At 35.4% G+C, this 12,664-nt stretch overlaps 1 protein-coding gene and 1 non-coding gene across 2 annotated transcripts; one reads left to right on the top strand and one right to left on the bottom strand.

Moving 5' to 3' along the window:
- Positions 1 to 306: 306 nt before the first annotated feature.
- LOC112699772 (small nucleolar RNA R71) lies at positions 307 to 413 on the bottom strand. The gene has a single exon (XR_003152711.1). It is a non-coding gene; the product is annotated as a small nucleolar RNA R71 (small nucleolar RNA).
- Positions 414 to 1,735: 1,322 nt separating this feature from the next.
- Positions 1,736 to 12,262, top strand: LOC140173672 (uncharacterized). Its single transcript, XM_072198182.1, has 2 exons — positions 1,736 to 1,932; positions 11,365 to 12,262. The coding sequence occupies exons 1-2, from the start codon at positions 1,736 to 1,738 to the stop codon at positions 12,260 to 12,262; spliced, it is 1,095 nt and encodes a 364-aa protein (XP_072054283.1).
- The last annotated feature ends 402 nt before the right edge of the window (positions 12,263 to 12,664 follow it).

Below are 12,664 nucleotides of genomic sequence, written 5' to 3'. Positions count from 1 at the left end.
CCAATCATACATGCCAATAACTTTGAACTAAAGTCCCAGCTCATCACCCTCATTCAGAACAGTTGTGCATTCGGAGGAAGTGCCCAAGAAGACCCCAATCAACATCTAACCACTTTCCTAAGGATATGTGATACTGTGAAGTCTAATGGGGTTCATCCTGACACCTATATACTACTTTTGTTTCCCTTTTCACTCAGGGATAAAGCATCTAAATGGTTGAAATCTTTCCCGAAGGAGAGTTTAACAATGTGGAAAGATGTGGTGAACAAATTCTTGACGAGATTCTACCCTCCTCAAAGAATCAACAGGTTGAGAGCTGAGGTACAAACCTTCAAGCAACAAGATGGTGAAACTCTCTGTGAGGCATGGGAGAGGTTTAAGGACTTAACAAGAAGGTGCCCACCAGATATGTTCAATGAATGGGTGGAACTACATATTTTCTATGAGGGTCTTTCTTATGAATCAAAGAAGGCAGTAGACCACTCATCCGGGGGATCTCTAAACAAGAAAAAGACCATTGAAGAAGCCATAGATGTCATTGAGACTGTAGTTGAGAATGACTACTTCTAAGCTTCTGAAAAGGGCAACACTCGAGGAGTGATGGAGCTAAACTATATGGATGCATTGCTGGCTCAAAACAGGATGATCACCAAGCAGTTAGATAGACTCACCCCTTCTCACCCCTCCTACCTTAATTCACCATCACCACCCGAAGATAGACTCTCCAGAATTGAGACTCTACTTGAAGATATATGCAAGGAAGTTCAAGACAGTAAAGCATTTCGGGAAGAAGTGCGATCCAATATGCTGAATCAAGATGCTGCCATCAAGAAACTTGAAACACAAATTAGCTACTTATTTAAGCAAGTCCCTAGCCACAACATTCGCAGCAACACTAATTCAACCCCAAGGGAGGAGTGCCAGGCTATCACCCTCAGAAGTGGGAAGGAATTGAAGGAGACCTCCAAGAAATCACAAGGATGAAAAGGAAAAGGGACAAGATGAAGTTCAAGTTTTCACTCCCAATTCACATCAAGAAGGAGAAGTACTGAAGCCATACGTTCCAAAAGCCCCATACCCTCAGCAATTGAAGAAGAAGGGAGAGGACAGCCAATTCTCAATATTCTTAGAAATCTTCAAGAAATTACAGATTAACATACCATTTGCTGAAGCAATAGAGCAAACACCTCTCTATGCCAAGTTCTTGAAGGAGTTGATGACCAAGAAGAGAAGTTGGAAGAACAACGAGACTGTGGTAGTAACCAAAGAATGTAGTGTAATCATTACGCACAAATTACCCCAGGAATTGAAAGATCCTGAGAGCTTCTAGATTCATTGTATCATAGGAGAAATCACAGTAGAAAAAGCTTTATGTGATTTAGGACCTAGCATAAATCTGATGTCCTTAGAAATGATGAGAAAAATGAGGATTGAGGGGGCCAAGCCAACAAGAATGGCCCTGCAACTGGCAGACCGATCATTCAAGTTTCCTCACGTAATAGTAGAAGACTTTTTGGTGACGGTAGAAGACTTTATCTTCCCAGCAGACTTTGTAGTGTTGGATATGGAGGAAGGAGCCAAGACCTCTATCATCCTAGGAAGGCCATTCTTAGCCACTGCCGGAGCCATCATTGATGTCCAAAAGGGTGAACTTATCCTTAGACTACATGAGAAGAAAATGATATTCAATGTGTTCAAGGCCATGAGTTACCCACAAGAATCATTGGGAGAATGTATGTGGTTGGATTCAGTAGAAGCTGTAGTGCAAGAGACTTTTGAAGAGGAAGAACTTGAGGGGTTGACAAAAGAAGAGGAATTAGCATCAAGTGAAGAGGATGCAACAGCTGAGGTTCATGTTCAGGGTACACTAAAGGAGAAGAATGAAAAAAAAGCACCCAAACTTGAACTAAAGGCACTGCCGCCCACTCTCAAGTATGCATATTTAGGAGAGAATAAAAGTTATCCAGTGATTATAAACTCAGCCCTTAGCCAAGAACAAGAGGAGGAATTACTCCAAGTATTGCAAAAGTATAAGGATGCCATTGGATGGACACTTGCTGACATGAAGGGAATCAGTTCGGCCATATACATGCATAAGATACTGTTGGAAGATGATGCCAAACCTTCCATTCAACCCCAAAGGAGGCTGAATCCAGTCATGAAGGAAGTGGTACAGAAGGAAGTCATGAAGCTATGGCAGGGAGGGGTAATCTACCCAATTTTGGATAGCCCATGGGTCAGTCCCGTCCAAGTGGTCCCCAAGAAAGGAGGAATCACTGTAGTACCCAATGAAAGGAACGAGCTAATCCCTACAAGAACCATCACAGGATGGAGGATGTGCATTGATTACTGAAAACCCAATGAAGCCACAAGAAAAGATCATTTTCCACTCCCCTTCATGGACCATATGCTGGAAAGACTTGCAAGACATGCATATTATTGTTTTCTAGATGGTTATTTAGGATATAACCAAATAGTGGTTGATCTAAGAGACTAGGAGAAAACATCATTTACTTGCCCATATGGAGTGTTTGCCTACAGGCGCATGCCATTTGGGCTATGCAATGCACCTGCAACTTTTCAACGCTGCATGCTTTCTATCTTCTTGGATATGATAGAGAAGTTCATTGAAGTCTTTATGGATGACTTTTCAGAATTTGGGGATTCCTTTCCTAATTGCCTAAATCATCTTGCCTTGGTATTAAAAAGATATCCAGAGACTAATCTGGTCTTGAATTGGGAAAAATGCCACTTTATGGTGATAGAAGGAATAGTCCTTGGCCATAAAGTTTCTAACCAAGGCATTGAGGTAGACAGAGCTAAGGTGGAACTAATTGAAAAATTACCTCCATCGAGTGATGTCAAGGCAATTAAGAGCTTTTTAGGGCATGCTGGCTTCTACAGAAGATTTATTAAAGATTTTTCAAAGATAGCCAAGCCCTTAAGCAATCTCCTTATGTCTGATACACCATTTATCTTTGATGAGACGTGCATGCTAGCATTCGAAAACTTGAAAAATAAGTTGTCCTCAACTCCTATCATCACCCCACCTGATTGGAACTTACTATTCGAACTGATGTGTGATGCATCTGATTTCGCAGTTGGGGCAGTATTAGGACAGAGGAAAGATAATTTGGTGCATGTCATATACTATGCCTGCAAAGTCCTCAATAACACTCAACGAAATTATACCACTACTAAAAAGGAGTTACTGGCAATAGTTTTTGCATTTGACAAATTTAGATCATATCTTATTGGCTAAAAAGTGATTGTTTTCACCGATCACACAGCACTTAAATATCTATTTGCCAAACAGGAATCAAAACCAAGACTGATAAGATGGATCTTATTATTGCAGGAATTCAATATTGAGATTAGAGACAAAAAGGGTGTGGAGAACAAGGTAGCAGATCATCTATCCAAGATCCCTTGTGAGAAAAGTGGTACACATGATACAAGTGTAAATGAGTTCTTTCTAGATGAGAAGTTAATGTTGGTTCACAAGGCACCCTGGTTTGCAGATATTACCAATTTTAAGGCAACTGGTGACTTGCCTCCTGGAATCAACAAACATCAAAGAAGAAAACTCATCAATGATGCTAAATATTTCATTTGGGATGAGCCATATCTCTTCAAGAAGTGCTCAGACGGAATCCTTAGGAGGTGCATTTCAGAAGAAGAGAGACGATAGGTCCTATGGAATTGCCATAGTTCTAGCTATGGAGGTCATTTTGGAGGAAAAAGAACTGCATCAAAGGTACTGCAATGGGGTTCTTCTGACCTACTATCTTCAAGGATGCCAAGGAACTGGTGAGGAGCTGCGATGAGTGTCAAAGGGTTAGAAATCTACCCAAGAGAAATGAGATGCCACAGCAATTCATCTTAGAACTCAAACTATTTGATGTTTGGGGGATCGATTTCATGGGACCATTCCCAACCTCATATTCAAACAAGCATATTTTAGTGGCAGTGGACTATATATCTAAGTGGGTGAAGGCTATGGAAACCCCAACAAATGACAACAAGGTGGTCATGAACTTTCTTAGAAAGAATATCTTCAGCTGATTTGGAGTTCCACGAGCCCTCATCAGTGACGGAGGGAGTTATTTTTGCAACAAACCATTGGAGATTCTACTCCTAAGATATGGGTTGAAGCATAAGGTTGCCACAGTTATCATCATGAAACAAGTGAGCAAATCGAGATATCCAACAGAGAGTTAAAAAGGATCTTGGAAAAGACTGTGGGGGCATCAAGAAAGGACTGGGCGAAAAAGTTGGATGATGCTCTTTGGGCATATAGGACAGCCTTCAAAACACCAATTGGGATGTCCCCATATTAATTGGTGTATAGAAAGGCCTGTCATTTACCATTAGAGCTGGAGCACAAAGCCTTTTGGGCTCTCAAGATACTAAACCTCGACAGCACTGTTGCAGGTGAAAAAAGGGTCTTGTAGCTGCAAGAACTGGAGGAGCTTAGGTCTCAAGCCTCTGAAAACACTAAGATCTATAAGGAAAAAGCAAAAAGGAGACATGATCTCAACCTGGCACCAAGAAGTTTCAAAGAAGGACAACAAGTACTCCTCTACAACTCCAAACTAAGACTCTTCCCTGGGAAACTCAAATCAAGGTGGTCGGGACCCTTTCTGGTCACAAAGGTCTCACCTTATGGACACATAGAAATCATGAAAGAAAGCTCAAGGAGGACATTCACTGTGAATGGGCAAAGACTCAAACACTACTTGGGTAACATGGGGTGGGCCCCAAACAGAAGTATAATCTCAACTAAAGAAGCAACCGTCGAGCTAGCAACGCTAAAAAGGCGCTTTGTTGGGAGGCAACCCAACCTGAGGTAGTTTTCTTTTCATTATCATCTCAATAAAAGATTCAAGTAGAGTTCTCTGTATTGTGAGGAGCTAAGTTTGGTGTTGCACACCAAAAAAATCCAAGGGTGAATGTGGAACTCTAAGTTTAGTGTTCCACCAAAGACTCTATCTGAAGATCGCATTGCAACCCTTCAATGATAAAGCATTTGCTCTAACAATCAGAGAAACTACTTGACAGATGTTTAATTTCTAGTTCATAGTTTTCTTTTCTAGCTCATAGTTGTTTTCTTAATGAAAGCACATGAGGTTTCTGCATGTATTCAATTTGCTGCATTAGGCAAGGAACTAAGTTTAGTGTTCACACACCAAATTAAGTTCAGAAATTCACAAGCATACATGCATGCTAACTGTTTTTCAAGTGCTTGGGGAATAAGCAACTTCCAACAGTTTTACAGAAATTCAATCAATCCCTTAGAATGACCATAAACCATCAACCAAGGAGACAAATAAGGATGCAAAAGCTAGGATGATGATGACAAGAAAGAAACAGGACGACATCAAGAGGTTGTATTGTATTTAATTGTCTCTGAGTTATAGTAATTTAATTGAAAGTATGATTGAATATTGTTCTCAGGGACATTCATATTCTGCTTGTTCCTCTTTATTCACATATCAGGGTTACTGGTCTAAGTTCCCAGTTTTCATTTTCACCCTGCTAAAATGTATGCTTGCCCTTTAAGCTAAATAAAAGAAAATGTTATGAAAAACCAGAGTGGGGTTCATCTTGTGAAGAAAGTTCTCAATGTTTGTGGTGTGGTAATTGATCAGCTAAGTTGGTTCACCAACAAGGTATACAAGTAACTAGATTTTATGATTCATATGCTTGAAGCACATTCTATGAGACTAGCTAAACAACAAGATCCTAATAAGAAAAAGGAAAAGAACTGTGAGAGTTTGAAAAGGAAAGAAAAAGAATAAGAAATTAGGCTAGGCACCAAGGGTTTGAATCTTGAGGCATGTGTCTGTGGTGTTCTTGTACAAAGGATCTGCTTGGATGAATAAGTTCTCAGGAGTGCTTCATCACTTGGTAACTTGGGTTAACTAACCCGGGATTATCAACTGAAAATCCACTATCAAGAGCAACCTTGCTACAAAACACTTATTAACCCAAAGAGGTGCTGGACACCAAGGCCTCAAGAAAAGAAAATAACAAACCATATGCCTGTGGTGTGCATGTGTGGGGGAGAGAGACTTGAGGGAGAAGGTCCTTAGGGGTGTCTCAACACCTAGCATCTTGAACCAACTGGTTTGGGAGTGTTGGCTGAAAGCTTATCTTAAAGAGTCGCCCCCTCACAAAGCACTTAGCCTAAAAAAATGCAATAAACCCTTAAAGGAAAGAGGGGATCAATGGATAAGGATCTCATAGGATGCAATCAAGTGAGTATTCAAGAGCATGATAAGGACCTGAAAACCAATAAAGGAATGAACCTAAATTGCTATGCATGAAACCCCATAAACCAAGAACTTGACTTCTATAATAAGAACTTGTTTCTCTTGTTCTTTCATTCATCATTCTTATGCTTCAGTACTTGCTTAGGGACAAGCAAGTAGTTTGGTGTTGTGATGTCAGGGCATCTTGGCCAGTTTCACTGACCTTTTCTTTACTATTTTAGGGTAGTTTCATGCATTTTCTTAGTAAATAAGCAAGTTTTGGGTAAAAATACACTTACATCTTGATTCAAGCAAACATTGTTAACTATACATGATTTCATGAGAATTATGCAGGAATTGAATGATAAAATGGATGATGCATGATCTCATGACTTGGAACAGAGCTTTGATGCACACTGTTTTATTTGATTTCAGGACAAAGGAAGCAAAGAAGAGCCACGTTAGCCTCATGATGAACGGGGATTGCGTTGGTTTGGAATTTCTCTTATAGAAAAAGGAATTTCATTGTAAGCATAGCTCCAAACCAGCAAACAACTCTCGCATCAAATTAAATTTGGTTTTGTCACATGTACAAACCCCAAATGAAAATTAACCAGAGTATTTGGACTCCGAGTCATCTCACAAGGATTGCAATGAAGTGTATGCTTATTGGCTATGAAGTATGTTTTGGGATTTTTGGAATAAGAAATGAAAAGTAAACGATAAGGAAATTCAAATAACAAAAGGGCCTTGGCAAGGGTTGGTGGTCAAAGATTTCTATCCTTATCACTAACCACAACATGAGAATTGGCAAGGATCAACCCCATTAAGTCATCTTTTCACTAATAAAGGAAAGTCAAATGAATGTCAACCCAAGTCCATAAGTCCTAGTTCTCTACCAATTCAATTAGTGAGATCTAAGGTCAATGGCTCCTAATCTTCAATCACTTGGACACTAGCAACTCAAGAGTTCTTAAGTTACCTTCCCAAGCCAAGAGCAATAAATTCTACTCTAAAGACCAACCAAGCATTTTGTCAAACACTTAGAAGGCATAAATGAAAAGCATGGTAAATGAGCAAGAATAATAAAATCTACCAACTACCAATTGCAATTAAACAAGATCAACAACTCAAATCAACAATAAAGAGAACAACAAACATCAATTGCATTAAAGAAAAATCCAAATCCAAGAAGTGTTCATCAATCATAAACAAAGAGGCATAAAAGTAAGATTACCATCACAAACTAAGAGAATGAAGGTGTAGAAGCAAGAGTTCATAAAAGAAATAAGATGAAAACATGAAATTGGACCTAGATCTATGATGAAATTAACCTAACCTACCCTAATTCTAGAGAGAATAGGGAGCTTCTCTCTCTATAAATTATACTACATGATGCTAATCTACAAACAATTGCTCCCCCCTTTGCTTGGGCTTCAATTTTGCATGAAATACACTCAGAAACAGGTTGGAATTGGGCATGGGCTGCTTAGAAATCGCCTCCAGCGTTTTGCCCTTAAGTGAGTCACGTGCGAGTATCGGCGCGTGCGCACCATGTGCGCGTGCGCGTCGATTAGCTATTTCTTCATCCGCGCAGACGCATCATGTATGCGTGCACGTCTCTATGCGCGTCTCTATGCGCCTTGTACGCGTGCGCGCCCATTGATGCATTCCCAATTCTTGTTTCCTCATGCATTCTCCACTTTGCATGCTTTTCTCCTCGTTTCTTCCATCCAATACTTGCCTTATGAACCTGAAATCACTCAACAAACACATCAAGGCATCGAATGGAATTAAAGTGAGTTAAAATCACCAATTTAAGGGCCTAAAAAGCATGTTTTTACACTTAAACTCAATTCAAGGGAGAATTACAAAACCATGCTATTTTATTGAATAAATGTGGGAAAAGGTGATAAAATCCCCCAAATTAAGCATAAGATAAACCACAAAATCGGGGTTTATCAAATCTCCACACACTTAAACTGAGCATGTCCTCATGCTAAAATCAAGAAAGAAGCAAAAGGGTATCAACATTTATTCAATGCAAACTAGCTAAATGCAACCTATCTACATGAATGCATCTACTTGGTCAAAACAAGTCAATTTCCAAGAATACATATACAAGCACAAGGGCTAAGGCAATAGAAATCAAATCAACCCACAATTGAATTGAATCATTGAAAGATTTTACAAACTTGCAAGAAAAGATGATCATAGGTGGAGACATATAATTGAGTGATCAAACCCTTACCGGATGTGTATCCGCTCTATGCACTCAAGTGTATGGGGTTGATTCACTCAATTCTCCCCTAATCATGCTTTCCAAGATTTATCTACTTAATATACTAAAACTGGGTTTTCCCCCAGCTACTAAAGGTGACGTGTCGATCTCTCATGCCTCTGTTTTCCCTCCAAAATGAATAAATTTTTTTTCTATTCTAAATTATTTTATTGTAATTATATTATAATTAATACTAAATGAATAATATATAATAATACTAATTTAGCAACATATCTTCATTATAATTATATCAAATCAATATTTAATGCACTATTAAACTACTTATCAATTATCAATTAAAAATACTTTTAATAATTTTAATGATAATAATAATATCAATAATAGTAATAATAAAAATAAAAAATCTTTGTTACCCGATTCACGTATATCAAATAATTTTTCTAAATTATTTTATAAAAAATATCTTTAATTATAATTATATTGTAATTAATATTTAATGAATAATATATAATTATACTAATTTAGAAACATATCTTCATTATAATTGTATCAAATCAAAATTTAATGCATTATTAAAAAATTACCTTAATAATAGGTAATTTACATATTTATTTTTGTTTTACTAAAGTCTATATATAGTATTTTTCTGTGGTACATGAATCTAAATTTGAGAGTCAATTCATAATTTTATATTTAGTGTTTTTACTACTTCATAGAATAAGAATGTATTCTTCGTTTTTTATTGAAGTTGATCCTTTTAAGGTACAATTTATAATTTTTTATAATATTTTTTTATATACTCATTCTATTATATTATTCTTTTAATAATTTTTTATTTGTTGTTACTCTAAGTTATTTTTATCGTCTAATGTTCCAGTTCGATTGTATTTTGCCACAATCATTTACAATGCATCACATCCATGAAATACCTCATCGAGTTATCTTCACTGATTCGGGTTCCAACTACATGGATGTAAGCGTTCAAAGAAGAGGCAATAGTCTCTACTTTACCGAAGGATGTAAGCGTTCAGTTTTGCTAAATTCATGACAAATTCAGATATGCAATTTCAACGATTGGTAATATATTTAAATTTTCTTAGTTTAAGCTGTTCATTATTAGAATAATTTTTTAACATATTTTGATTTTTTTCAAAAATTACCAGCTTTCTTTTGCATGCATGCAATGCCATTGAGGGGAATAAGAGTTTGTTTGGTTTCTCGATGTAGCAATTCTATACCTTGCCGCATTGCATGGATAGCGGATGATGAAACTTATCTAACAAGAGGATGGTCTGATTTTGTACGAATTCTAAATATTGAAACTTATGATATTATTTCAGTTGGTTGTCGTTACAAGAATGATTCTATACTATACGTGACTAAGGACTAGAATATGTTCAATATTGTTTAGGTAATTTGGTTTTACTATTAGTATTTGATTAAATTATAATTATAGATTTTTAAATTATTGTCTCAATTTATATATTAGATTATTTTTTTGTGGATGTGCTATTTTTAAATAATTTAATAAAATGAAGTAGTGTCAGATATTATTAAGTTTATTTTTATCATTTATTTTTTTATTTGTATTTTCATTATATTTGACAAAAAATAAATCTACACATATGTTAAATCGTTGACCTAAAGACAATTTATTTACCAATAAAAACAGATTTTATTTATAATTGGAATAAAATTTATTTGCCAATAATCAATGGATAAAATTGAAATTACACCCGTGTCATATAATTATAATTGATTAATTGGTATAAAATGAAATTATACCGGTGCCATGAGTAATAATCTAAATAATTATATCTTAACAAAATATAATTTGAAATAATTTATAAACAATTATCTTAACAAAAATAATTATTTAATAATTGATCTAAAAATCAATGCAAAAATAATTATTAATAATAGTATTATTAACCGGGTAAATAATATAATTTCAAATTATTACTTGAAATATAAATAATATATGGAAATTTATTGAGTAAATCAATGATTTTGCACCTTAATAATTTGACAATTATTACTCAATTAACCGGTTAATTGAATTAGTAATAACAATTTCCAATTTCAAAATTTGTATATTAAGTAATTATTAAAAACTGGGTAATAATGATTTACACAGAAAAATCATTGATAAATTCAATTAACCATAAAGAAGATAATATACTAACCGTTTTAGTATATTATTTATGGCAAGGAAAATTATTTTCTAAATTAAATTTTATATAATTATAGTAAGTCTCTATAATTAAAACAATATAAAACTTCTTTATATATAGCAATAATATTATACATATTTATATATCTCTTTTTTTATCTCTTTTTTTTAAATATTGACATATAATTAATGTAGAAAATATATAATATTAACTGTTTTGTTATGCATATATTTGAATTTATATAATAACCCGTATAATTTATATGTATGGCATAATACATATGTCAAAAACAGATTCCATAATTTTTGAAAACCACTGTTTTGTTATATAAAATTGAAATTGAAATTAAATAATTTCTATTTATATAATTTTTTTCTATTAGTATCAAGTATTTCCATTAAAAATTCATATCGTTTGTAATTAGTGTGTGTGTGTGTGTGTGTATATATATATATATATATATATATATATATATATATATGAGTCATAATAGTCAATTGTTTCAATTATTTTGACGTTAATGCTCTTGCGAATGAACTAAGTGGGTATTTAGAAAGGCTAACTAATGAGCAGAAATTTGCATACGATCAAATAATTGGTGCTGTTAGCGGTAATATGGGTGGACTTTTCTTCTTATATGGTCAAGGTGGTTGTGAAAAACATTCTTATGGTCAACTATATCATGCTCAATTAGGTCTAAAGGAGGTATAGTTTTAAATGTTGCTTCGAGTGGGATTGCTGCACTTTTGTTGCCTAATGGAAGAACTGCACATTCAAGGTTTAAAATTCCTTTGGCCATAAATGAGGATTCTTTGTGTAGCATTAAACAGGGAAGTCCTCTTGCAAGGTTAATATCCAAGGCCAAATTAATCATATGGGATGAAACTCCAATGATAAGTAAGTATTGTTACGAAGCTTTAGACAAATGCCTCAGAGACATCTTAAGGTGCTCAGATTCGTATAATGCTCATTTGCCATTTGGAGGTAAAGTTGTTGTTCTCAGAGAAGATTTTAGACAAATTTTATCTGTGATTCCCAGAGGTTCAAGGCAAGATATAATTCAGTCTTCTATTAATTCTTCATATTTGTGGCATAATTGTAAGGTTTTGAAGCTTACAAAAAACATGAGATTGTCACTAGGTGAAAACAACAACATACAAGAACTCAGAAATTTTGCAGAATGGCTACTCAAAATTGGTGATGGTTTGGCTGGCGATACAACAGATGGTGAATCGATCATTCATATACCATCTGACATTTTGATTAAGAATTCTGAGACAACTTTGGATGACCTCATTGATTTCGTGTATCCAGATATGTTATCCAATTTATCTGTTGAAAATTATTTCAAGGATAGAGCAATTCTTGCACCAACTTTGGATTGTGTCAGTGATGTCAACAACAAGATGACTGCAGGGTTACCTGGACAAGAAAGAGTCTACTTAAGTTCAGACTCTGTGTATGCTGAAAAGGAAAATATGAAATTTGAGTTAGATGCTTTCTCGTCGGAGATTCTAAATGGAATAAATTGTTCAGGTCTACCACCACACAAGTTGGTCCTGAAGGTTGGCGCTCCTATTATGTTGCTGTGAAATATAGACCAAACTAATGGTTTGTGCAATAGAACGAGGATGCAAGTTAGAAGAATGGGAAATCATGTGATAGAATGCAAGACTTTAACTGGTAACAAAGTTGGAAGTATTGTTCTTATCCCAAAACTGAATCTAATTCCAAATAATGAAACACTGCCGGTCAGGTTTCAAAGAAGACAATTCCCAATTATCATGTCATTTACAATGACAATAAATAAGTCCCAGGGACAAACTCTATCGAAAGTTGGAATTTACCTTCCAAGGCCAGTTTTCACCCATAGTCAATTGTATGTTGCGTTATCAAGGGTAACGAGTAAAGATAGTCTGCGAGTGCTGTTGTAAGATCATGGACACTTGGAAGATAACTGCACGATGAATGTGGTATATAGAGAAGTTTTTGAG

This window comes from Arachis hypogaea, chromosome 6 (genome assembly GCF_003086295.3).
Source record: "Arachis hypogaea cultivar Tifrunner chromosome 6, arahy.Tifrunner.gnm2.J5K5, whole genome shotgun sequence".
NCBI classification, from domain to species: Eukaryota; Viridiplantae; Streptophyta; class Magnoliopsida; order Fabales; family Fabaceae; genus Arachis; species Arachis hypogaea.
Note: the sequence above shows the minus strand (reverse complement) of the source record. Positions and strands in the feature narration are given on the sequence as shown.